Raw genomic sequence first — 23,755 nt, 5'->3', positions numbered from 1 at the left:
CGCTGTGGGGTAGGCGCTGGGACTATGTGGAACCCTATACTGTACCATCTGTGTGACAGATGGCTCTGGGCTCTGGAGAGTCCTTGCTTCTTTTTTTTAACCTACCTGGGATTGAACCCAGGGCTTTTGTGCTGAGCCACACACACACTCCCTTTATTTTTTATTTTGAGACAAGGTCTTGCTATGTTACCCCACTTTAGGCTAAAATTTGCCATCCTCCTACCTCAGTTTCCCAGAGTGCTGGGATCACAGGCAGGCAGCAGCACATTCGCTTCCCTCTTTCTGCACTCAGCTGACTGCTCCTCCCTTCAGGAGCTGTCCTCTTCCTGGTCCCTGGGGTTCCTCCTCCCTCTCTGTCTGGCATCTCAACTTCCCCATACTCTAAAAATAGGTTTTCCCAAAGTTCTGTCCAGTCTCTCTTCTCTCTCCCCTCTGGTCTCCTGTCTCCTTGAACTTTCAGTGGTGGTTTTCACCTCTGTGTGAATAATCCCCAAATATCTATTTCTAGTCCTGACCTCTCTCCAAGCATTAATTTTATGTTTAAGTTGCTGAACTGAGTGTTCTGTGATTCTCCCTAAATATGCGCATAGTGCCTTAGATTCAGCCTGTCTGAAGTATGTGTTCCCATTTCCTGCGATCAAACCAGGGTCTTCTTTCTGATTGTGGCCCTGCCTTGTTCATGATCTCTAAGGTTCTCCTCTGAGCCCTCTTCTTCTTGCACAGTGAGGGTCCTACTGTTCTGCTTGCTTTGTGATGTGTGAATGTATCATGCCTCTTCCATTCCCACTGTCATGCTGGCTTGTATTTTTATTATCTCTTCCTTAAACTACTGTAAGAGCCACCTAACTGGTCTCCCTGCCTGTGTGTATCTCACAGGCATCTTCCAGGAATCGTTCCATGGCTTTCCTGAGTCCACAGAATACCCCACTGACCCTGGCCTTCAGGACCCTGCCTGATCTGCTTGTATTTTCTCTCCTGACTTAGTATTCTCCTACACAATCTTTGCTCTTACCATTGCTCACCTCTTGGTTATTTCTGCCTCTGAACATTTTCTCACAACTTCCTCTGCTGAAGATTCCTTCTATCTATATTTCTACCAGGTGTGGTGGTGCCTGCCCTCTGGGAGGCTGAGGTAAGAGGATTGCAAGTTCAAGCCCAGTCTGGGAAACCTAGCAATTTATCAAGACCTTAGCTTAAAATTAAAAAAAAAAAAATTTGTTTAGAAAGAGCCAGAGATATAGCTCAGTGCAAAAACAAAAAATAGAGAAAGAAAGAAAAAAATGCTGTTATACTGTGGGGCCCAACGGCCTTACAAAAAGCACTCTTGTTTCCTTTCTCTGATCCTGTTGAGAAATTGTCTCTCTTTCTTGTCTCTGAGCACTTTATCTCTTTCTTGTGATCTCTAACATGTTGGGTTGCTGTGTAGTAAATGACTTGTCTTTCCTAATGGATTTTGAGGGTGGAGAGGGTCTCACATAGCATCCACAAACTTGTTGAGAACTGCCCATGTTGAGAAGTACATTTACATTATGGCCCTGTATACCCACACTCTCTGAGAAAGTTTCATCATCCACATTTACCTTCACTGCATGCTGTGCTGTCTCCTTTTTGTTCTATTCTATTTATTCATTATAAACTGGAGTCCAAATTTCCATTTGCTGTCTTATAGCTTACAATCTGAAAGCTGGAAAGCACTGTTCTGTCTCGCATGAATGAGTTGTCCTATCACCTAGTAGTCACCTGTTTGTTCCATCTGCTTTAATGAGAGCCAGAAGAGCACTTAAACTAGTGGCTTTATTTAACTTCTCTCTTGAGACTAAGCTGTTGTGAAATTATCCCTTTATCTCATTGGTGTGGGAAATTCTTCCTGCTTCCTTTCTCTCCGGAGGGTACAGTGCTGCTGCCTATTTCATCTGGGAGTGATGGTCAAGTAGCCCTCCCTGGTGGGGAACCCATAGTAATCCTGTCCTCCGACAGCCTCCCCCCAGGGGCAAGATGATACCCATTTTGGGTTGGTGTAGACTTTCCTCCATCTCAGCACGCTGGCTGCCATAGCAAGGTGGGGTCACCATGCTGTGTCCTCCCAGCTCCCAGACTGCACTGTGAATGTGGGGGTCCTGGCAGAGCACAGAGTGGGTTCCCTCTTCTGAGCTTTCCTTGTGCATGAAATAATGTCCCCAGAGCTGTGGGGGTGTCAGTGTTGGCTGCCTGAGGCAGTCTCGTCCCACATCACTGGCTGTAAGCAGATACCTGGGCAGTGTCTCTTGGCCTTTGTGTTGTTGACATTCAGGTCTTGAGAGTTTGAGGTGAAGTTTCTCTCAGAATTTTGGGCTACATCTTAGTTAGAGGAAGCTGTTTTCTCACAGGGCCTCCCTCCCTCAGTTTCCTCAGTGATGTTTTGGGCCAGAGCCAAATCTCTGACATTAGTGAGAAGCTTGCTTCATTATGTGGAAAGATGCTGTAGTGTTCAGGAGGGGCTAGGTTATCTCAGAGTGTGTTCCAAGAACCTCTGGGACCCCAAAACCATTTTAGGATGCTGTGACATCCCCCCTTTACCAACTATATCCAAGACTTTCTTCATATACTTCAAATAGAATAATAACTAGATGCAGGTATGAAAACCCAGCTGTTTTCTCTTAAGCCAAACATTAAAAAGATTGGCAAAAATGTCAAACAGTGCTGCCACTCTTTTTTCTATATTGTTTTTTTGAAGATATTTATCTTAATAAAAATGTTAATGAGTAATGGGTTTATTTTTCTTTTCTTTTTTGGTTTCTTCACTGGATCTTAGCCAAAAGGCTGAGAAGTGGTTTTTGTTTTTTGTTTGTTTTGGTTTCTTGAGATGGGCTTGCTATATAATTCAGGCTGGCCTTGAACTCACTGTGTAGCCCAGGCTGGTCTTAAATGAAGCAATCCTCAGCCTCCCAAGTGCTGGGCTTACAGGCATGTGTCGCCATGCCTAGCTGTTACTTTTGTCTTTCTTTCTTTTTTTCCCCACACCAGGAATGAACTCAGTGTCACTGAGCTACATCCCCAGCCCTGTTACTTTTAAATGAACTAATAAATACTTTAAAATATTTCCACTGTAAACCAGGCATGTGGTACATGCCTATAATCCCAGCATCTGGGAGGTTGAAGCAGGAGGATTGCAAATTTGAGCCCAGCCTGGACAACTTAATGACTTAAGTGAGATCTTGTCTCAAAATAAAAAATTAAAAGGACTGGGGATAGAGCTCAGTGCACATCCCCTAGATTCAGTCCTTAGTACTGAAAAAAATTCCATTGTTAATTCAAATGTAGTAAATATTGATAGATACAGTATGCATAAATAAAAGCTTTTTTATGATTTCTAAGATTGTAAGAAGGTCCTGAGCCCAAAAAGTTAAAAAGAGCGGGGTGTGGTGGTGCACACCTGTAGTCCCAGTGCTTGGGAGGCAGAGAAAGGAGGATTGCTGTGAGTTCTAGGCCAGCCTGGGTTACTTCACAAGGCCAGCCTGAACTACATAGTGAGACCCTGTCTCAAAAAAGAAAAAAGAGGACCAGGGATTTAGCTCAGTGGTTCCATTGCTTGCCTTGTAAGCGAAGATCTGGAGTAAGTTAAAAATATTTCTGGGCTAGCTTGTGCTTGGTAACAAATCATTCCCAAATCTCCCTGGCCTGGCTGGTAGTTTTTTTTTTGCTTGTGCTACATGTCCAGTGTGAGTCAGCACAGGAACTCTGTTCTACATTGTTTCTCAAGGCCCCTGGCTGAGGTACCCATCTCATCTCTGCTTTGCTATACATAGTGTTTCTTAAAAGTGACATGTCAGCTGTATTCATTGGTACACCTGCAGTCCCAGCTACTCAGGAGGCAGAGGCAATAGGATCACAAGTTCAAGACTAGCCTAGGCAACATAGTGAGACCCTGTCTCAGAAGTTTAAAAAATATATATATGAAGGGCTAAGGCTATCCTTAATGGTAGAGCACATGCCTTGCATGTGCCAGGCCCTGGGTTCTAACCCTCCCATACTCAGTCCTCAGTCAGAGCTCAGAGCCTTATATAAATAATGTAACAGTAAACAAAATGACATATATTCTTCAATTCTTCAGACTCTTTCCCCACATTGCTGGGTCCAGTTAGTGTCAACAAAACACTTAAAGATAGAAAATCTAGGGACATGAATTATAGAAGGGTGTTGCTCCTGATGTCCTCAGCAGCCCTATACCGCACCTTGACTGTATCTTTCCTCTCTTTTTTAACATTTATTATGAAATATTTAAGACATATGGAATAATGGAGTGAATAATTGTGAACCTACCATAAGCTTAAGAAACAAAACATTACCTGTACTATTAGGTCCCTTTTGCTTGTTCTCACTGAATGTGGCCATTCTGCCATCACTAGTTTGAGATACTTTATAGAGAGCATGCTTTATGAAATACTCTGTTGTCCTGGGCTTCACTGTACGTTTCTGGTCTTTTGCTGTTCCTGAAACCTCTGCTAGGCATTCATTTATTCACCAGTGTGTATCAAGAGCCCCTTGTACACCAGGCTGTCCCAAGTGCTGGGGGTCCATCAGTGAGGTACACATTGGTCCTGTCCTCATGGTGCTCCCATTCAACAAGAAGGACAGATAGTAAGTACCAAGTACCTGACCAAGATAGAACAGTGTTATTACTGCCTCTGTGTACTGTGAATAAAGACAAAGATGGGTACAGCTGTGCGTGGTGGTACATACCTCTAATGTCACATGTGGGAGGTGAGGCAGAAGGATTGTTGCAAGTTTGAGGCCAGCCTGGGCTACATAGCAAGACCCTGACTCAAAACAAAATGAAACAAAACAAATAAAATAAAACTGGGCAAATCAGATTAGAAGGATTGCAGTAAAGTCAATCTGGAGAGCCCTTTCCAAGGAGAAGGCCTTTGAGCAAAGACCTGAAGGAAGCTATGTGAGGAGTTGAGGGAGGAGCTGTTGTTAGTCCAAAGAGCAGCATATGCAAAGGACTGCCGTCTGCTTAAAGTCCTGGAGGCTGCTAGGGTGGCAGGGTGGAGTGAGTGAGGTGGAGAGTAAGAAAATGAGGTCACAGAGGTGTCTAGACAGGACCTTGTAAATTGTGATCAATGTGTGCATTTGAACTTAAGGGAGATGTGAAGCCATTAGAGGGTTTTGAGCAGTGAACTGAAATGATCTCATATTTGAAGAGAATCACTGTGACCTGCCACGTTGGAAAGGACTGTAGAGGACAAGGCCCTACCAGGGAGAACACTTGTGGTGCAGTTACAGGCTGAGTGAGAGATGGTTGTGCCTGGACTTGGTGGTGTACCCGGTCTTTGAGTAGGGAGGAAGGCTGCTTTCATGGTGTGAGGTCTCCCACCCTGGTGATTTCAAGGCCACCATGTGCTTTGGCTGGTACGGTGTCGAAAGACTGCTGCACGGCCTGTCCCTAAGCCTCAGCGGACACCTGTACCCCTCTGCTGGAACCCAGGTCCATTCAGCCTGTGGTATTTGAAGAGGGTGCCCAGGTTCGTCTCCATTTCCTGGGGCAGGTAGAAGCTTTACTACCTTCTTGCAAAGAGAGGGAGTCAGTTTTTAAAGTCCATTGTGTTGGAGTCTTGAAAAATCAGCGTAAACACTAGCGGTCTCACAGGAACGCTGGACTCTTATGTCCTTTGAAAGTCGAGCTCTGCCCCCAAACTCCATGCAAACAGGAAGCTGGTTTGACTTAAGAACATAAAATAAAAACCAGCTGATACCCAGAATGTTTTCCCCTGCTCTTCCCCCTCCCCAGAGCCAGAGGAAAATGATTTTTTTCCTCCTTGGGTAGCTTATTTAGAAAGGCAGAAAATGCCCCAACTATCAATCCTTTGAAAATAAACCCAGACAGGATCTCGTCTGTGGGATTTCCCTTCTGAAAGTGTGTTCCACTGTGCAGAATTCTAGGAAGAAAGTGACCAAAGAACAAAAAAGGTGTCTGCAACCAGACTCTATCACCCAAGTCTAGCAGAGAGTCTGGCACAAAAAGAAGGCGTTTCCCAGAGTAGGTCTTTTGGCTAGTTTGCATGTCATGAAGTCAATAAAGGCCATGACCAGAATTACTTTTTTTTAATTACTTTTTATAAAATGGCGTATTCTAGACTACATCACATACAATATTGTTTTGTGAAACTCTCAGTATTACTCATACACACTTACATGTATGAATACACTAGATCATGATGTAAAGTGTATTTCTTACCATAGTTTATAGTCTAAAATTTTGATAAACCCCGGTCTTCATGGTCTGAGTAACCCATATCGTCTTCCTACTTTAGATTGCTGCTGAAGAGTACAAGCTGGTTTTGGAATCAATTCTCTATAGAACTGGAGTATCTACCCCTAAAACAGCTGCCAAATTGCTATAAGAAGGAAGGGCAGCTGAGAATCAGCAGGCTTGGTCTGATTCTTTTTTTTTTTTTGGTACCTGGGATTGAACTTGGATCATTGTGCTTGCAAGGCAGGCAGCGGAACCACTGAGCCAAATCCCCGGCCCCTTGGTCTGATTATTTTGGACCAGCGCTGAAGCATGCGGGGGAAGGGGTTGATGCAAATTTGAATTCAAGGGCTTTGCGTTGAATCAGATTAATCTGAAGAGAATAGTAGTTATACAGCCTGTTAGCTCACTGCACTTGATTTTGTGACCTCTGCCACCCACCCATGTGGGTCAGGCTGGCTTCAAGTTCCTTTCTGTCCTCAGTAGTAGGTAGCTGGAATTCAAGAGCGCCCTTCCCTCTGAGGTAATTAAAGTCCCAGTGCCAAGATGAGTATCTCCAGACTTCCCAGGATGATCTTGTGCTCTCAAGTCCGTCCAGGTTACTGGGGGCCAGGGGAACATAAAGCTGAGAAAAGAGTGAAAGGAGGCCTAAGTTAGGACAAGTCATCAAGAATGTCTAAGAGCTGGTCGCAAGGTACATAATCCCAGCTGCTTCGGAGGCTTGGGAGGCTTGGGAAGGACATCACAGGTTTGAGGCCAGCCAGGAAAATTTAGCAAGAATCTATCTCACAATAAAAACAAAAGCCAGGGATTTAGCTCGGTGGCATCATGCCTGCCTCACAAGCCCAAGGTCACGAGTTTAATCCCGGATACCAAAAAAATAAACAAATAAAATAAATAAATAAAAACAAGAAAAGGCTGAGAATATTGTTTATTGGAGAAGCACTTGTTTAGCATATGTGCAGCCTTGGGTTTGATCCCTAGTACTGGGGGGTGGGGAATGAATTAATAGGCTAAGATAGGCCAAAATGTGTTTATTCCCCATTTTCTTTTTTTTTTTCTTTTTATTGAGTTTATTGGTACATTCTAGGTATACAGTACAGTTACATTCATTACTGGGATCTTGTACCTTTACATGACAGGTCTTGGTTCTCATTTTTACCCCTTGTCCCTACCCTCCCTTCACCCCTATTCCCCATTTTCTTTAGTGCAACAGCTAGGTCCAAGGGTACTTGTTAAATTTGGTGCTTTCCAGACTGTGGGCCAATTCCCTGTAAGTAAACTGCCTCCACAAATGAATAGACATGTATTAGAATTCCTGGACCACATCCTCCAAGAAGTTCAAAAGACTCCTGGGGCTATCTCTAGGAAATAACTTTTAACTGTACTGTTCTGGGAGTCTCGTTTTAATCTTTGGCCATCACAGGATACTTATCTCCAACCTACTTCAAGCTACAGTGATCCTTGGAGATCGGAATTTAAACAGGCTCTGTAAGAGTACTTTAATTCTTCCATTGGGGCAGTAAGAGAGTAGAGATGCTAAAATTATCCTAAATGATTGTGGGCTTCCCCTCTGTAGAAACTGGCTTGAATTAAGAGATTCTTAATCTACTCACCCTTTAAGTTGTTCTTGCTCATGTTACCCTCCAAGGGCCTCCAAGACACTGTGGGGTCAGTTTTATAGCAGAGTAGTGAACATGGCCTTCTGCATTCAGAAGCTCTCTCTTTGAGTCCAAGGAATCCAAAATCCTTGAAGAGGGCTAGTGCAGGAAGTGCTGACTGTACTGGATGAGTACCAGAGTGGCCAGCAGGACATTGTATAACAGTATGAAGTGGGGGACAAGTGGAGGTCCCAGTGCAATCTGGATCTTACGTGGCATTATCTAGCAGAAAGACCATGAATTGATTTGAAGTTAGCCCAGTGTGGGTCACAATGTGGGGCAATAGTACCGATGATGAGTGATAGATGTTCCTGTGTCATGTGGCCATGTCCTCTCAGGATCCTGGAGCACTTTACACTTTAGAGTGAAAGGAGGCCTAAGTTAGGACAAGCCATCAAGAGTGTTTCTCTCTTCTCTGTGGGAGTTGTGGCTTAATAATTAGTGTGCTGTGATAATCTGCGCTTTTCAGAACACAGCATTAAGCTATGTTTCTGCCTCCTAGGCACAAAGTCTATATAAACTGGCAGCCCTTTGGGAGGTGGAGTCCTCTGATGAGAGAAGAACATGATGGAATGCAAAGCTCAGAGATATCATGAGTCACCTAATTGACACCTAGCTTTCTTTTTGGCTCTTGGTAGATCCCAGTGGCCTATCCTTCATGCCTGCCAAGGCACGAGGATCATTAACTTTCGCTAAGTCTCATAGACCTCGGGGGGCAAGACCCTGGCTGTAAACTGGGACTTCCTGGGTTGAAGGAGAGCTTGCTCTCTTCTCCACAGCTGTGTTTTAACCAGTTGGTTTTCTTTGCTATGGTGCCAGCAGACTGAGCCCCACTGAATGCAGGTGATACACAGTGGCACTTTTCCATGTGATGAATTAACCCATGGGCAGAACAGAGCTGGCAAAGGGTCCTGTTCTCCTGAAGAAAAGCAGCATTGCAAGACAATCCTAGCTGCCTGCAGCACCTCCTCCCAGTCTACTCTGTCTATAACATGTCACTTCTCTGCCTTGTTCTGACAGGTAACCTTGGAGAAGGTGCTGGGAATCACTGTTTCTGGAGGCAGAGGACTTGCCTGTGACCCCCGATCAGGTTTAGTTGCCTATCCTGCTGGGTAAGTATGTGACTTGGAAGAGATCTTCTTTACAGCTGTGCTAGACCAGTTGGGGTAGGCAGGGGTTTTCTGGTATCTTCTGGGAGATATTTCCAGGTTAATGTTTTGGGGCCTTCTCCATTAAGAGATGCCAGGCTGGGGAAAGGCTATTTGTTGAATGTTGTCCTTGTTGCATCCTGTCCTGCTTTTTGGCCACCTACCTTCACCTACCCATCTACGTATACAGATACATACTTTATGTTACACAGTTCTCAGTGCCAGGCTCAGTAACTACCTTCTAGTCATTAAAAAAAAGTTTTATTGATATGTGATATGATACATTTGAAATATGCAAGTTAGGGTTTGGGATATAGTTCAGGGCGAGAGTACTTGCCAACAATGTTCAGTGCCGTGGCTTTGATCCCCAGGCCCATGATAAATAAAAATCCAAATCAGTATTCCCAGAGTTGTGCAGCTATCACCACAGTCAATTTCAGAACAGTTTTATTGACCCTTAAAACACTATATAGTTCAGTGGCATGTACATTTAGCCCCCAAAACTGCTTGGGAGGCTGAAGAAGGATTGTTTAAGCCCAGAGGTTCAAGGTCAGCCTAGGCAACAGGATGTGTCAAAAATAGGGTTGAGGGTGTACCTCAGTGGTAGAGCACTTTCCTAGCATGCACAAGGCCCTGGGTTCAAACCCTAGCACTACAAAAATAAGTTAAAAAAAGAAAAAGAAAAGAAAAAGAAGGAGAAAGAATAAAAGAAAAAGAAACTCTGTACTCATTAGCAATCATTGTCCTACCTCTCTTCCCCAAAACCTCCAACCTTAGGCAATCACTAATGTATTTTTTTTAACAGAAAAAAAATTCTAATTGGAAATTTAGAGGGAAGGTAGGAAAGGACTCCAGCTTAGTTAGCTGAAGGGGGTGTACTGATATAGGACTCAGACTGGGCCACTTGTAGGAGCAGGAGACCAGATTTCAAGGATTCACTGCTGAGCTGGGGTCCTGCAGATCATTATCTCAGGCCAGTTGTCACAGTGTGGCTGAATGTGATTTTGTTCCCAGGAAGAGATCAACTCTGTCTGTGGTGTGTCAGTCATGTGGGGCTCTGCCTATTCCAGAATCCAGATGATCACGGATCAGGACAATGGCCGGAGGCCTCAGGGTATAGAAGAACATCCCTGGAAACATCCCATTAATCTACTTTCTGTCTCTGTAGATTTGCCTATTCTGGATATATTGTGTAAATGGAATCATGATAGTTGGCTTTTTGCAGCTGACTTTTTCATTTAGCATAATGTTCTCAAGGTTCCATCATGTTATAGCATGTGTCAGTACTCTTCCTTTTTGCATCTGAATAACAATTCATTATATGGATATTTTATCTATTCTCCAGTGGATTTGGCTAGTTTCCACTTTTTAGCTAATTGGATTACTCAGCTGCCCTGATGACTTTGAGAGGTGCCAGGGACATGGAAGAGAAGTGGGGACTGTGGCCAGTTTCTTTCCCTTGCTGCCGTTTCATTTCTCTGCTCCTACATGTGAGAAATCCCCAACCATAGTTTTACAGGCTTTTGCAGAAGTGTCTCCTTGGGAGCTTAGGCCCTTTCTGTCAGCCTCTGGCCCTTGCTGATGGGTACAGGAACATGACAGTGACGGGGCCACTGCTTTGCCTTTTTTACCCCACCATTTGGGAATGCCCTTTTCCCCAGTATTATTTCCCTAGCAATGTTTATAGTTTCCATTCCAGTTACATTTTCTTAGTTTTATCATCTCATCAAAAAAGCTACCTTTATCAAGTACTTATTCTATGCCAAGTCATTTTTTTGGTGGTGGTGGTGGGGTTGAGACAAGATCTTGCTTTGCAATTCAGGGTGGCCTTGAATTCACTTAGGCAGCCCAGGCTGGCCTTGAACTTGTGGTGATCTTCCTGCCTCAGCCTCCTGAGTGCTGGGATTACGAGTGTGCACTACCAAACCAGGCCCAGGTAGTTCTTAAGCATGTTGCATAAATTGTTTAATACTTAGAGCAGCATTGTGCAGTTAGTACCATTAGCACTTTCATATTCTAGATGAGGAAATTGAGCTTCAAGGAGGTGAACAGTTTGCTTATCATCACTTCACTGGTGTCCAAGAAGCTCTGACTCCTAAAATGGCATGGGATGGGGGAAGACTGGACTGGTTATTTCTCAAAGCTGCTTTTCCTCTAAGCTGTGTACTTGCCATGTAAACAAGTAGAGTGTAATTTATGGGCAGTTGAGTCTTTGCCCAGGAGATTTCTGCCCCCAAGGGTCTTTCTTTAAGCCCTCTGATGTTTGGTGCTGGTGGGGGGCTCTGCTGCAAGGCTGTGCTGGCATCCTCTCCTCCAGAAGTGCTTTGGAGAAGTTGCTGGATAGGCCTGTGCAGCCTGTCTCCAGGGAATTCCACTCATTCCAGTCTCAGCCCAGGAAAGCTAGGTTTCTTCTTGTTGCCAAGGGGCTGGGGCAGAGGCTAGAAAGAAGATAGGCAGGAAAGGCCCCGGGTGTTGCTCCCTGCATGCTGAGCCCTGTGCCCTTGCTGGAAGAGACTCAGCCCCCTTCCGCTCCTCCACACATCTGGGCCCTAGACTTGGCACCTCCGTGGGTGTGTGCTTGTGTTTATGCGCAGGTCCCAGCCCAGTGTGAGTGCCTAAGAGTCTGTATCCTTCCAGGCAGTGCATGTAGCGCCTCCACCAGAACCTCTAGTAGGTTTCCTGAGTGTGCTTGGCATGGCTAGCCCTGGGCAGCAGCCTGATCTGTTTGTTCCCTTACCTTTGGGTGTCTTATAACTTCAGTTTCTTTCTTTGAAAATGGCTTCTTTCTGGATGTTTTAGTTCTGTCCTGTGCCAGAGCTCTTTAATCTGCTGCCTGGGGACCACCACACTCTGAGTGAGCCCAACAGGCTCTCTGCCTTCCTTGTCGTCCTCTTCCTATCTAGTAATTCTGCTGCCACCCCCAGCCCCCACTCTTGTTCCCATTGTGGTCTAGGAGCCAGCTAAGGTATCCTAGAAACAAGGAGAGAAACAAAACTCAGAAAAGTCTCCCAGAGGCCTAAAGGCAAATATCAGACCAAAACAAAGTATTCTGAAAGGAAATGAAACAGCACAGGACAGAGGGTGAGCAGAGGAACTTCAGGCTGAGGGCGGAGGAGTCCCAGGACAGAGATCCTGCAGTTTTAGGGCTTCCTGTTCTTTTTCTCAGAGCTCTCCCCTTTGCTGTCATTTTCCCCACCTGTCACTTTTTTTTTTTTTTTTTTTTGGTACCGGGGATTGAATTTGGGACCATGTGCTTGTGAGGCAGGTGGAGGAACCACTGAGCCAAATCCCCAGTCCCTGTCTATCATACTTTAAGCTCTCCTACCTGAGCATGTTCTTTGGGGGACTTAGATAAGCTGAATATGCTTGATAATAGTGGGCCGTTTTTCATAGCCCCAATTGCCATTTTCCAGCCAGTCAGGCCCAAGAGTTCCTTGTGGCCCCACTGCCAGAGTAAGGGGGCTGAGTGCGGCTTGACCACTGGAGCAGGAAGAATGCAGGAAGTATGCCTGGGTCTGTGCAGCAGCCTGGAGGCAGCCATGTGGTTGCTTTTGGCAGGGAGGAAAAAAGGGAAACTTTCCCCTGAGAGGCAGTTTTGTTGGAATCTGCGCTGAGATGGCCACAGGCAAAGCAATGGGCAGGGCATGAAGCCACAGAGTCTCTGAACTGTGTAAGTGACACCCCAGCTGGAGGAGTGCAAAGCCTCCTGTTCCTAACTCTGAGGCAGCCTGCATGAGTGCTGGCAGAGTGTAGAGAGGCAGTCCAGAGACCAGGGTCAGCAGGAGGACTCCCAGGCCTAGGGGCCTGATGGGATCACACCAGCGCATGGAACCTCAGTGCCCTCGCTGCCTTTCTCACACTGAAACCAGGGCCTCATAGTCCTTCCCCTCATGGTTTGCTCACCAATGCGTTCATTTGTTTGTTCTGCAGGTGTTTGCTGAAAACCTGCTCTGGGCCAAACATGAGGGATATTAGCAGTGAGCAAGGCAGAGAGGGTCACTGCTTATGTAGGTCAGGAAGTGTTAGCACACAGCACAAGTGAAACAAATGAGCAAGGTAACATCACACAGTGGGAAATGTTCTAGAAAATAAGCCAGGGAGACACAAAGGAAAGAAAGTGAATAACTGGGAACCAAGAGGGGCTGCTTGAAGACTGGGTGTCAGGGTGTAGTGAGGGTAACAGACAAGCCACCCAAATGACAAGGAGGAAGCACCATGTGCAAGTTGACAGCATAGTGCTCAGGTGCAGGGGGTGTAAGCACCTAAGGAAAGGAGGAGCTACTTCGCTTGTGTGAGGCATACACAGCACCTAGGCGGCTAGACTGGATGAGGGAGAAGGGGGGGTGCCGGTATTGCCATTGGACCTTGCTTATGCAGCTCACAAAGTTTCCCCTCTTGTCTGAGAAGGGAATACATTTAGGGTCCTGTGGGCAGAGAAAGGCACTGATAGCTCTGCACCATGGTCCGTGGAATCCAGAGTTCCTAAATCCTGTGTCTTTGAGGAGGGCCTCACGGTGTCTGGGAAATGGGTGTCAGTGGGCCTCATGGCCTGGCCAAGAGGGTTACTTATTTGAAGTCCATGTATCTAAAGAGGACTGCAACCAGGGGTGCCACAAGGAACACACCAGCATCATTATCTCTGGGAATAATAAAAGCTGTAAGATTTCCCCTTTGATTTGGGCTTGGTGTCACACACCTGTAATCTAGCACTCTTCGGGGGTTGAGGCAGGACAATTTCAAGTTCAAGCCTAGCCTGGGAAACTTAGCAACTTAGCTCTCAAAATAAAAAATTAAAGGGCTTGGGATGTAGCTCAGTGTGAAGGCCCTGGGTTTAATCCCCAGTATCCCCCGCAACAAATTCCTCTTTGAAAATGAATCTGGAGGAATAGTTTGTAACTCCACTTCTGGATGAAGCTGACTAATGACCCACATGAGATGCCAGTTGGGCTTCTAGTTGCAACTGCTGTCCTTGGGGTGGCCCTTCCCTTATCACTGTGCATCAGGGTTCCCCTGGAGAAAATGGCCAAGGGTACATGCTGATGACTTGAATTATCTTCAGGTTTCATAGTTCTGTGAGGTAGAAGTTTCTTCTGTTGTACAGTTGAGGAAATTGCGTTTCAGAGAAGTGGAGGAACATACCTGAGCACATATGCGTTAGCAGATGGTCTGTCAGACCACAGTGTTCTTGTTCGTTCTCCACCACACTGCCCTTGGGCATCAGTGAGCCAGCACTCAGGTGTAAGTCTGGAAGAACAATGAACCTGCCATAGGTTCCTCCCCAAGGTTCTCAGCATTCAGAGGATAGATACCCTGCAGATCATGACTTCAAGTGTTATTCAGTCATCACAAGCACTTAAGAGTGCCTGCCTTCTAACAGTAAACAACACGTACAGAAACAGTCTTCACAGAGCTGGCAATGTAGTATGTGAAGGTAGACACCCCCACACAGTAAGTTACGGAGACTATTACAGGTTGGTATGAGCAGTGGTGTTGACCCATGGGGTTAGGTCTATAGAGGATGACGGTGAGCAATATGCCTCTGTGAGTCACCTTCCGGTTTTACCTGACCTGAAAGGAGAACTTTGAGGCAGTGGTTGAGCCTTCTCTGCCTGCTCCCTATGTGTGCCGCTCCACTCAGTGCTCCTCCCAGGTTTCCTTGGCTCTTGGAGAATAGTAAGAGGTGAGTCCTGTGTGTGTCCTTGCTCTGCACAGTGGCTCAGGCCTGAACCTGTGCAGGAAAGGCAGATGTCGAGGACTGAGGCCTGGAGGAACCCTGAGGCCTTCCCCTCCCCTTGTGAGCAATTTCTCTGCACCTTCAGGTTCTGAGTTCAGGAGCCAGCATGTTGGGCCAGCCCAGCCCTTGTCAGGGTGAGGATTTCAGTCTGCACTGCTGCAAGGGGTCCCTCTGCAGTAGGGATGTAGAGGGAGAGAGCCCCGCCCCGCCCCCACACTGAACTTGCTCTAAGTTCACCAAGAAGACTGAGGTGGCTCTTCAAAGGGGCTGAGAAGAGACCCTCCTGCCCTCTTGGGAGGACCAAAGCAAGCTGAGCACACAAGGAGCCTGGGATGCACCACCCTCGTTACAGCATTTGCCTTGTTTGTTTGTTTACTTATTTTTGTTACTGGGGATCGAACTCAGGTCTTTGCACTTGTGAGGTGGGCATGGTGCCACTGAGCTAAATCCCTGGCCCAGCATCTGCCTTATTGTCCCCCATGGATTGATCTTTCTCTTTTGCTGTATTGTTTGGTTTCCTGATCTGAATAATCAGAAGTAAAATTCAGATTAAGGGCCTCCCTCTTTATGTTTCCCTGCCTTGCTTAACTCTCTTGGGCCATGCCTGAGAATTTCCCAGGCTCTACTGGTGCTGGGAGATCATAGAGAAGGGAGAGTTTTCTCATCTGCCTCTAGCCAGTCATCTTTGCTTTGTATGCATGTGTACACACACACACACACACACACACACACACACACACACACACTGCTACTTCTGCCAGGATTCAAACTCAGAAGAAACAGGATTTTGTTTCCCTAGAAAACTTTGAGTTTATGTAATGATCTGGAAAGTGCTTTAAGCAGTCAAATGCACTGCCCTTTAAAAACCACAAAGCTTGGGATAAAAGCACAGGCTTAACAATAGAGCCCTTCACACTTAGTTCTTCTAGACTCAGACTATGGTTGGAGAGACTGTGTATCAATGGAGTCAGTTCAGTTAGAGTAATTCCGCTGGAGCCCTTTGCCGAAGCTCAGCCATAAGGCATCAGAAAGCTAGGTAACTGTATCCAGACAGACCAGAGAAGCCTTTGCTAGAGATGAGCCAGTAGAGGCCCCTCAACAGGTCAGCATAGTTGTAAGAAGGTTCAGAAACCACCAGTTGGCCACTGAAAATTGCTGGGCTTGGAATTCATGATAGTGGTAGTCCTGGAAGGTGGTAGTTTTCACACTGAATAAAGTTTTAGCATCTGAATATTCAATCTGTGGAGTTTGAATGGTAGCTGCTATACTTTTCATGCATCTGTACTTTTCAGGAGTGATAGGACCCAGAGTTCCTAAAACCATCTTACTTTTTCCATATCTTTAAATCCTCCTGACTGTGGTGTTCTAGAAGAAGAGGCAGGAGTTGGCATAAAAAAAGAAAAGGACAAAAGAAGAAGGAAAAGAGCAGGGGAAGAGAAAAGGGTGGAATGTGCTGAAAGGAAACAGTGAGGAGAGGTTGACAAAGGAAGTTAGAGAGATGATGGGACTCAGGCATCCCAGGCTATTGGTCATTGTGCAAGCTCTGCGCATGTCTGGTCACATCAGAGGGCCCAGTGTCCCTAGAGAAGACTACCTGGGGATTTGCACATAGAAGTGGTTTATTGAACCTAAGATTCTAAGCACTCACTAGCAGCTCATGCCTCCTCTGCTTCAACTTTCCAGCCAGCAGTGGGGTTTGGATACGAGAGTTGCAGTGTGGTGCCCACTGCAGAAATGAGGGCTGGGAGAAGTAACTGCCTGTTCCTCCCTCCTCCCCCACTTCCCTGGCATAGCGACTCTAGGCTTGCTCTCGTCAGCTAGTTCCCAGACTAATGAAGAGGTGAGGCACAGGGACAGCAGGGCAGGGCCTGCTCACAGCTGTGGGACCTAACAAGAGCACTGCTTGGTTGCTGGCTTCTAGCTTCTTGCCCCTGTTGCCTGGTTCCTGGCTCCCCTCTCTGGAGCTGCCCTGGACAGTCTGGACCAGACCTCATCCAACAGCCTTGCCACCAGGCTGAGAAGTTGCCCCCACCCTCCCCTGCTTGTCTCCTAGGAGTCAGGAGAGCCTTCTCAGGCTCCTTGGGGCCAGGGGTTCTCTAGGCTCAGCCTGGGAGTTCTGTGGCACTGAAAGCTTTTCCAGGCCCTCTCAAGCTGTCTCTGCACCCCTTGTCACCTCCCGTCTTCCTGGGCTTCCCTACCATTCTGGCTCCAGCACAGCTGCCCACACCCTTCCTATCGTGTGCAGAGTATGGGCTCAGTACCTGCCAAGTACACAAATGTGTCTGGGTGCAAGGCCTCACCCCTCTTTAGTGCACAAGTGATTGGCATGTGTGTGGTTCCAAGCCTGAGAACTGGCTGTACACTTGAGTCTTGGTTTGCCCAAATCAGGTTTATTGTTCCCCCTTGTTCCCCCTTTCTGGGGGAGGCAAGGGCAGTGGGAAGGCTATGTCCCTGCTGCCCCTCATGGGCATGGCCACCCATGGGGCCAGTGCTTAGGGAGCTCCTTTAGTCCCTGGAGCTGCAGAGATGACCCTGCTGGGTGGGGAAGGAACAGGAACAGACTGCCAGGAGCGAGGAGTTGAGCCCCTTTTGCCATAGCTTCTGGGTGACCAGAGGTTGCAGGTAGTGTGGGGCTCCTGGAGAAGTTTTGGTTCGGTACTGAGCCTGACATCTTGCTGTCTCCTCAGGTGTGTGGTCGTGCTGTTTAATCCCCGGAAACACAAACAGCACCACATCCTCAATAGTTCCAGGTAGGTGGGCCTGACTTCAGGGATCACCTCTTCTGCTTGGAGCTCTGGAACTCTGGGGGCTGGGGCTTGGTTGGGCCCAGGGCCAGATAGGGAAGTACCACACATACTCTTGGGGTATGGCCTTGGAGGGGCTGTGGGGGCCACTAACACTCTTCTGAGCATACCTGATCTCTTTCAGGAAGACCATCACTGCCGTGGCCTTCTCCCCAGATGGCAAGTACTTGGTCACGGGAGAGGTGAGTGAGGTGGAGGGGCAGTAGCACTGCGCAGTGTGGGTGGCCTGCTCTTGGCCAAAGCCTCAGTCTTGTGTCCAGTTAGCAGTGCTGTCAAGTCCTGACTTTTTGCTGTCCTTTAAACAGTGGCTCTTAAGTATCAGTGTGTATCAGAATCACCTGTCAAAGTGCACATTGCTGGGCCTGCCCAATTTTCTGATTCTTTTGGTCTGGGATCCCCCAACTTGCTCTTCTAACATTGCCTGGTAGTGCTGACAAAGGCTGTTAGTTTGCACACCTTGAAAACCACTGCTCTAACATAGTCCTTATTCTCTTCTGCCCCTACTGGGCACAGGGGAGCACTCTGCCCTCAGTCTGAGCTGGGGTTGGGGCAGGAAGCCCAGGAGTGGTGGTGGTTCTGACGCCTGGCTGCTCATCCGAATAAGTAGGCTCATCCCTGTGCAGATGCAGACCCTCACTGAGAGGTGCTGAGTAGGATCCAGAGCCACTCCCTCCCTGGTGCTCATTGGTTCCCGAAGAGACCTGTCATGCCCCTTTGTCCCTTGGTCCTCTGCAGCACCCTGCTCTTGACTTTGAGCCGAGGTCCTTAGTGGGTGGTATCTAGTAGCAGAGGAGGCCAGGCCCCATTCTGAAAGGCTGACTGAGGCTGCACACCCCTCTGTGTTCCTCACACCCCCTCTCCTCCCTTCAGAGTGGTCACATGCCTGCTGTGCGGGTGTGGGACGTGGCTGAGCATAGCCAGGTGGCAGAGCTACAAGAGCACAAGTACGGTGTGGCTTGTGTGGCCTTCTCCCCCAGTGCCAAGTACATTGTCTCCGTGGGCTACCAGCACGATATGATCGTCAATGTGTGGGCCTGGAAGGTGAGTGGATGGACTGGGTGGCCTGGCAGCCATGTGGGGCTCCACGTACCAGCCAGGGAACAGGAAGCCACTAGCCTGAGCTGTTTCACTCCACCCCACTGATTTCAGGCTCATTCTAGAAAACCACTGGAAGCATAAAAGAACAACTATGTGCAAGCGTGTTGTTAGAAAGAGCTGGCTTTATGCCTACAAGTACCTCTAGAGGAAATGCATTTTTCAGTTCCTTGAGAGAGGGATTCTCCTCTACCTCTCTTCTTCTAACCAGCAAATCCTGGAAAGAAACATTTTTTTCTCAAGTAGAAGTTCTTTCTAACCTCTTCCATTCTCTGAGCCTCTTTTCTCCTTTTATTCTTTTTTGAGACAGGGTTTCACTATGTAGCCCAGTCTGGCCTCAAACTCTCAATGATCCTCCTGCCTCACCTTCCCAAGTACTGGGATTACAGGGGTGTGCCACCTACCTGGTTTAGCCTCAAGAGGCAGAGCCTAGATTCTTCCTTTGACTTTCTCTGCAGAAAAACATTGTGGTGGCCTCCAACAAGGTGTCCAGTCGGGTGACAGCAGTGTCTTTTTCTGAAGATTGCAGCTACTTTGTCACTGCAGGAAACCGGCACATCAAATTCTGGTACCTCAATGACAGCAAGACCTCAAAGGTAAGGCTCTGAAGCCCGGCCCAGCCTAGAGGACTGCTCCTCTTGGCCTTCTGCCTGCTCAGTGTCACACAGAAGTTTTGGATGAGCCAGTTGTTACTTGGGCCAAGGAGGGGTCTCGGAATACAGGGGCTTGCGGCATCCCCTTCTGCCTAGGGCTGTGTTCTCAGGGGAAGCTCAGGGCTGGATGGATGGCGGTGCCGTGTCCCCACAGGTGAATGCCACCGTGCCCCTGCTGGGCCGCTCAGGGCTGCTGGGGGAGCTGCGGAACAACCTGTTCACCGATGTGGCCTGTGGCCGAGGGAAGAAGGCTGACAGCACCTTCTGCATCACGTCCTCTGGGCTGCTGTGCGAGTTCAGTGACCGCAGGCTTTTGGACAAATGGGTGGAGCTGAGAGTAAGCACCTGTGCCTTGGGGGAAGGGGATCACCTGTGTGTCAGATGGAGGACTGGCAGGGGGCTGCAGACCAGGGGCTGGGTCTCGTGTACAGGAGAGGACTCCAGTGTAGCTCCTGGTGATCTGTGTAACTGCGCCCTCTTGCTCTCTCTCTCCCTCCTCTCTCCCTCTCTCTCCCCCCTCCCCCTCCTCTCTCCCTCTCTTTCTCTCCCTCCCTCCCCCTTCCCTGCTTCTTTCCTCTTCTGCTCAGAATACAGACAGCTTCAGAGTAAGTGCTGCCTAGCCCTGCCTCTTCCTCAAGCTGCTGTTTTCTCTTTGTTTGGCTTTTCCTCCTCTACCCTCTTTGCTAAAACCTCTGGGCCCCTGGTTTCCATCCCCTGGCTGTACAGGGCTTGAGCCCTTTGGCCACCTGCTTCTGGAGGGGAGGGCATCTCAGTGTCAAGCAGCTGAGGGGCAGGACAGAGCCAGGCTGCTGTCCCCTTGGCCTGCCGGGGCTGGTCTCTCCTCTGGGCAGGGGACTTGCTGAGGGTCAGAGCAGGTGGGGAGACTGAGTGGGCTGGTGGTCCTTCTGACCTGAGCACTCTGCGTACAGACCACAGTGGCGCACTGCATCTCTGTGAGCCAGGACTACATCTTCTGTGGCTGTGCTGACGGCACCGTGCGCCTCTTCAATCCCTCTAACCTCCACTTCCTCAGCACCCTTCCCAGACCTCACGCCCTAGGGATGGACATCGCCAGCATTACCGAGGCCAGGTGAGCTACATGGGTCCTGCCTCTGTTCAGAGCTTCACTCTGAATCCAGCTTCTGTGTAGTGCTTCAGGAAACAGGCGATGCCTGAAAAGTACTAGGCACACCTTTATAGACAGATAAGTTTGGGTTATTGGAAGTTATTGGGACTGAGCAGACCACACACCACAGAGTGTGGGGAGTGTCTCAGTAAGTGGGTGTCATAAGGAATTTCCAGGATTTGGGCTTTTGTTAGATTAATTTAGGAATAGTTCCAGGGGTTGATGTTTTATTCTGGTTGTATGCTGTCAAGAAATGGGAACAAAGATGGGCATGATGGTGCACACCTGTAATCCCAGCACTCAGGAGGCTGAGGCAGGAGGATCACTGAATTTGAGGCTATCCTGTGCTATATAGTAAAGACCCACCCTGAAAAAAACAAAACAAACCAAAAGATGGGGACAGTTCCACACCTGAACATCTAAATGATCTTTATTGAACAGTTAGAAGAATATATATGTGGTAAAGAAGTGGCCACTGATCATGTTAGATGGGAAAGGGTGATGTTTGGTCATTTTGGGGTTTATGTGGTGATCTGGTTTTCAATCCGTGTACAGACATGATTACAGAACAGCCTCATTTTTGTTTCAAACCATCATGGGCACAGAAATACCTTGTTTGGTGTTGCTGTTCTGGGAACTTGTTTGTGTTTGTTAGAAGAGGACCATGGCCCAACAGCCACTGTGGGGTCAGCTCCCATCTGATGGCTCTTAGGGGCTGCTTTCTCTTGTCAGGTAAGTCCAGTACTTCTACACCTGCAAGTCTGGAGAGGATGCCCCATGCCATGCCCCTTCCTTTGTGAATGGCTTGTCTTCCTTCCCCTTGATCTCACCAGTTGTCCTTGTCATCTCCCCTGCAGTTGCCTCTTCTCTGGAGGGACCAATGCCAGGTATCCAGACACCATTGCCTTGACCTTTGATCCCACTAATCAGTGGCTGTCCTGTGTGTACAATGACCACAGCATCTATGTTTGGGATGTGAGGGACCCCAAGAAAGTGGGCAAGGTGTATTCAGCTCTCTATCATTCCTCCTGCGTCTGGAGTGTGGAGGTAGGTGGGTTGAGCTGCTGGAAACTGACCTGGTTTGCTGGGATGCCCTGTGAGGATAGAAAGTGGAGAGCCCAAGTGTAAACCATATTTTCCTGTCACCATCCTCCTCCTCTTCTCACACCTTCATCATGGGTCTTAGTTACTTTCTTTTATTTATTTATTTATTTTTTTTGGTACTAGGGGTCAAATTTGGGCCCTTGCCCTTGTGAGGCAGGCACCAATGAGCCAAATCCCCAGCCCTTAGTTACTTTCTTATTGCTGGGACAAAATGCCCAACACCCACAAGTTAAAGGAGGAGAGGTTTATTCTGGATCATGGTTTATAGAGGTTCCCTTACTTAGTCAGCTGGCTCCAAGGCAGGGCAGCCTGGCAAAGAAGAAAGAGCCTTAGGCAAAGCAGGCAGGAAGCAGTACCTTTCTGCTTCTTTCCCTTTTATTCCATCTCGGATACAAGCCTATTGGTTGCTGTGACTCATGCCCAGGGTGGGTCTTCTCTCTTGAGTAAATCCATTCAGCCACACCCAAAACTATGCTGAACCAATTTGTGGACTAACCCAGTATCTCACACTCATGATCCAGTCACTCCCTAAAGCCCCACCTATGCACTGTTGAGGCTCTTGGGGGGCATCTAGATATTAACCATCATACCCCTTTTATGCATCATGGGGCTTGAGCATGAATTTTAGTGCTTATGCTTCTCAGGCTTCTGCTAATATGCCCCTGTCCATCCTTAGTTTTGTCTCATCCTCAGTGCAGTGATCTTGGACAAGTTGCTAAGCTTTGGCCAAGCCTTTGGTTTCTTCAACTGTAAAAGATTTCGTCTAATTGTTGTAGAAATGAAGTGAGATGCTGTAGGTGGGTTACATAGATGTATGCCTGGTGCACAGCAGTTACACAGCTAATCATCTTTCCCTTTGTAATTATAGACATGTAATGGTTATGTCTTGCTTACTGTATGTGGGGTGCACAGCTAAGTCTGAGCCAGTGTTCTGTCTTAATTTTGTTACCATCTCTTTGGCAGGCAAGGGACTGCTGTCTAAATGGGGATCTTACTCTTCTTTCTGTCCCTGCAGGTCTACCCTGAGGTGAAGGACAATAACCAGGCCTGCCTGCCTCCCAGTTCTTTCATAACCTGTTCCTCAGACAACACCATCCGCCTATGGAACACAGAGAGCTCTGGGATACATGGCTCCACCCTGCACCGGAACATCCTCAGCAATGTGAGCCTGAGGTCCTCGCGCCCCACTTTCTGCTTTGTACCCACACCTATAGCTTTCATGCTTCCTTCTCAAGGGCTCCCTCTCCAGACCATGCTCTTCTAGCTCTTCCTTACCCATGCTCTGTGAGCCAGCGCTTAGCTTGCCTAGCATTCCTCTCCCTTCACAGCTGTAGTCCCCTGAGTTTGCCTTACCCACCTCTCTGACCTGTTCCACCAGGATCTCATTAAGATTATCTACGTGGATGGGAACACTCAGGCCCTTCTGGACACTGAGCTGCTGGGAGGAGACAAAGCTGATGGGTCCCTGCTGGATCCTCGTGTGGGCATCCGCTCTCTGTGTATCAGCCCCAATGGGCAGCATCTAGCATCAGGAGACCGGATGGGCACACTTAGGTAAAGTTAGGCCTAAAGTGGGCACTCACTGCTTCTCACTATATAGAATGGAATAACTAGAGTCTTAAGGATAAAGCTTTAAGAGGGGCTGTCTCAAAACAGGTTAAAGAAAAAGGTATTTATTACTTGAGAGTAACTGCAATGGAGAAACCCAGCAGAAACCATCTTAATCAAGTGATCTTAGCTAGAGTGCATACATCAACACCATGCAGTCTATAATATGGTATACTAAGGACCTAACACTGTTTCTGTAACTTTTTTTTTTTTTAACCAAAAAAGGCATAAACTAAAACTGGGGATGGTGGAGCACATCTGTAAATCTAGCACTCAGGCTGTGACAAGAGGACTGCAAATTCAAGCCCAACTTGTGTTGCCTGGCAAGACCATTTCTTAAAAAAAAAAAAAAAGACATCAATTCACTTCAGTCATGATAACACCAGACAGGCTCAAACTGAGGTGCATATGACAGAGTAATTGACCAGGACTTTTCAAAAAGTGTTAAGGTTGTGAAGGTTAAGAAACAACTAGAGGGGACCGGGGATTTGGCACAGTGGTTCTGCCGCCAGCCTCGCAAGTGCAAGGTGCTGAGTTCTGATCCCTGGTACCAAAAAAAAAAAAAAAAAAAAAAAAAAAAAAAAAAAAAA

At 47.5% G+C, this 23,755-nt stretch overlaps 1 protein-coding gene across 3 annotated transcripts in view; it reads left to right on the top strand.

Moving 5' to 3' along the window:
- Positions 1-23,755, top strand: part of Mapkbp1 (mitogen-activated protein kinase binding protein 1) — a 49,666-nt gene that overhangs the window by 16,199 nt on the left and 9,712 nt on the right. For all 3 annotated transcript variants that reach the window (XM_010624753.3, XM_010624752.3, XM_010624751.3), the window contains exons 2-11: positions 8,914-9,005; positions 17,463-17,525; positions 17,704-17,761; positions 18,450-18,620; positions 19,133-19,270; positions 19,482-19,664; positions 20,257-20,417; positions 21,311-21,500; positions 22,573-22,719; positions 22,936-23,111. In XM_010624753.3, coding sequence (XP_010623055.1) covers positions 8,914-9,005; positions 17,463-17,525; positions 17,704-17,761; positions 18,450-18,620; positions 19,133-19,270; positions 19,482-19,664; positions 20,257-20,417; positions 21,311-21,500; positions 22,573-22,719; positions 22,936-23,111 — 1,379 coding nt within the window. The remainder of the gene's footprint in view (positions 1-8,913; positions 9,006-17,462; positions 17,526-17,703; positions 17,762-18,449; positions 18,621-19,132; positions 19,271-19,481; positions 19,665-20,256; positions 20,418-21,310; positions 21,501-22,572; positions 22,720-22,935; positions 23,112-23,755) is intronic.

This window comes from Fukomys damarensis, unplaced genomic scaffold, assembly GCF_012274545.1.
Source record: "Fukomys damarensis isolate Sample0158 unplaced genomic scaffold, DMR_v1.0_HiC HiC_scaffold_17, whole genome shotgun sequence".
NCBI classification, from domain to species: domain Eukaryota; kingdom Metazoa; phylum Chordata; class Mammalia; order Rodentia; family Bathyergidae; genus Fukomys; species Fukomys damarensis.
The sequence above is the reverse complement of the archived record's forward strand: the minus strand, read 5'-3'. Positions and strand labels throughout refer to the sequence as shown.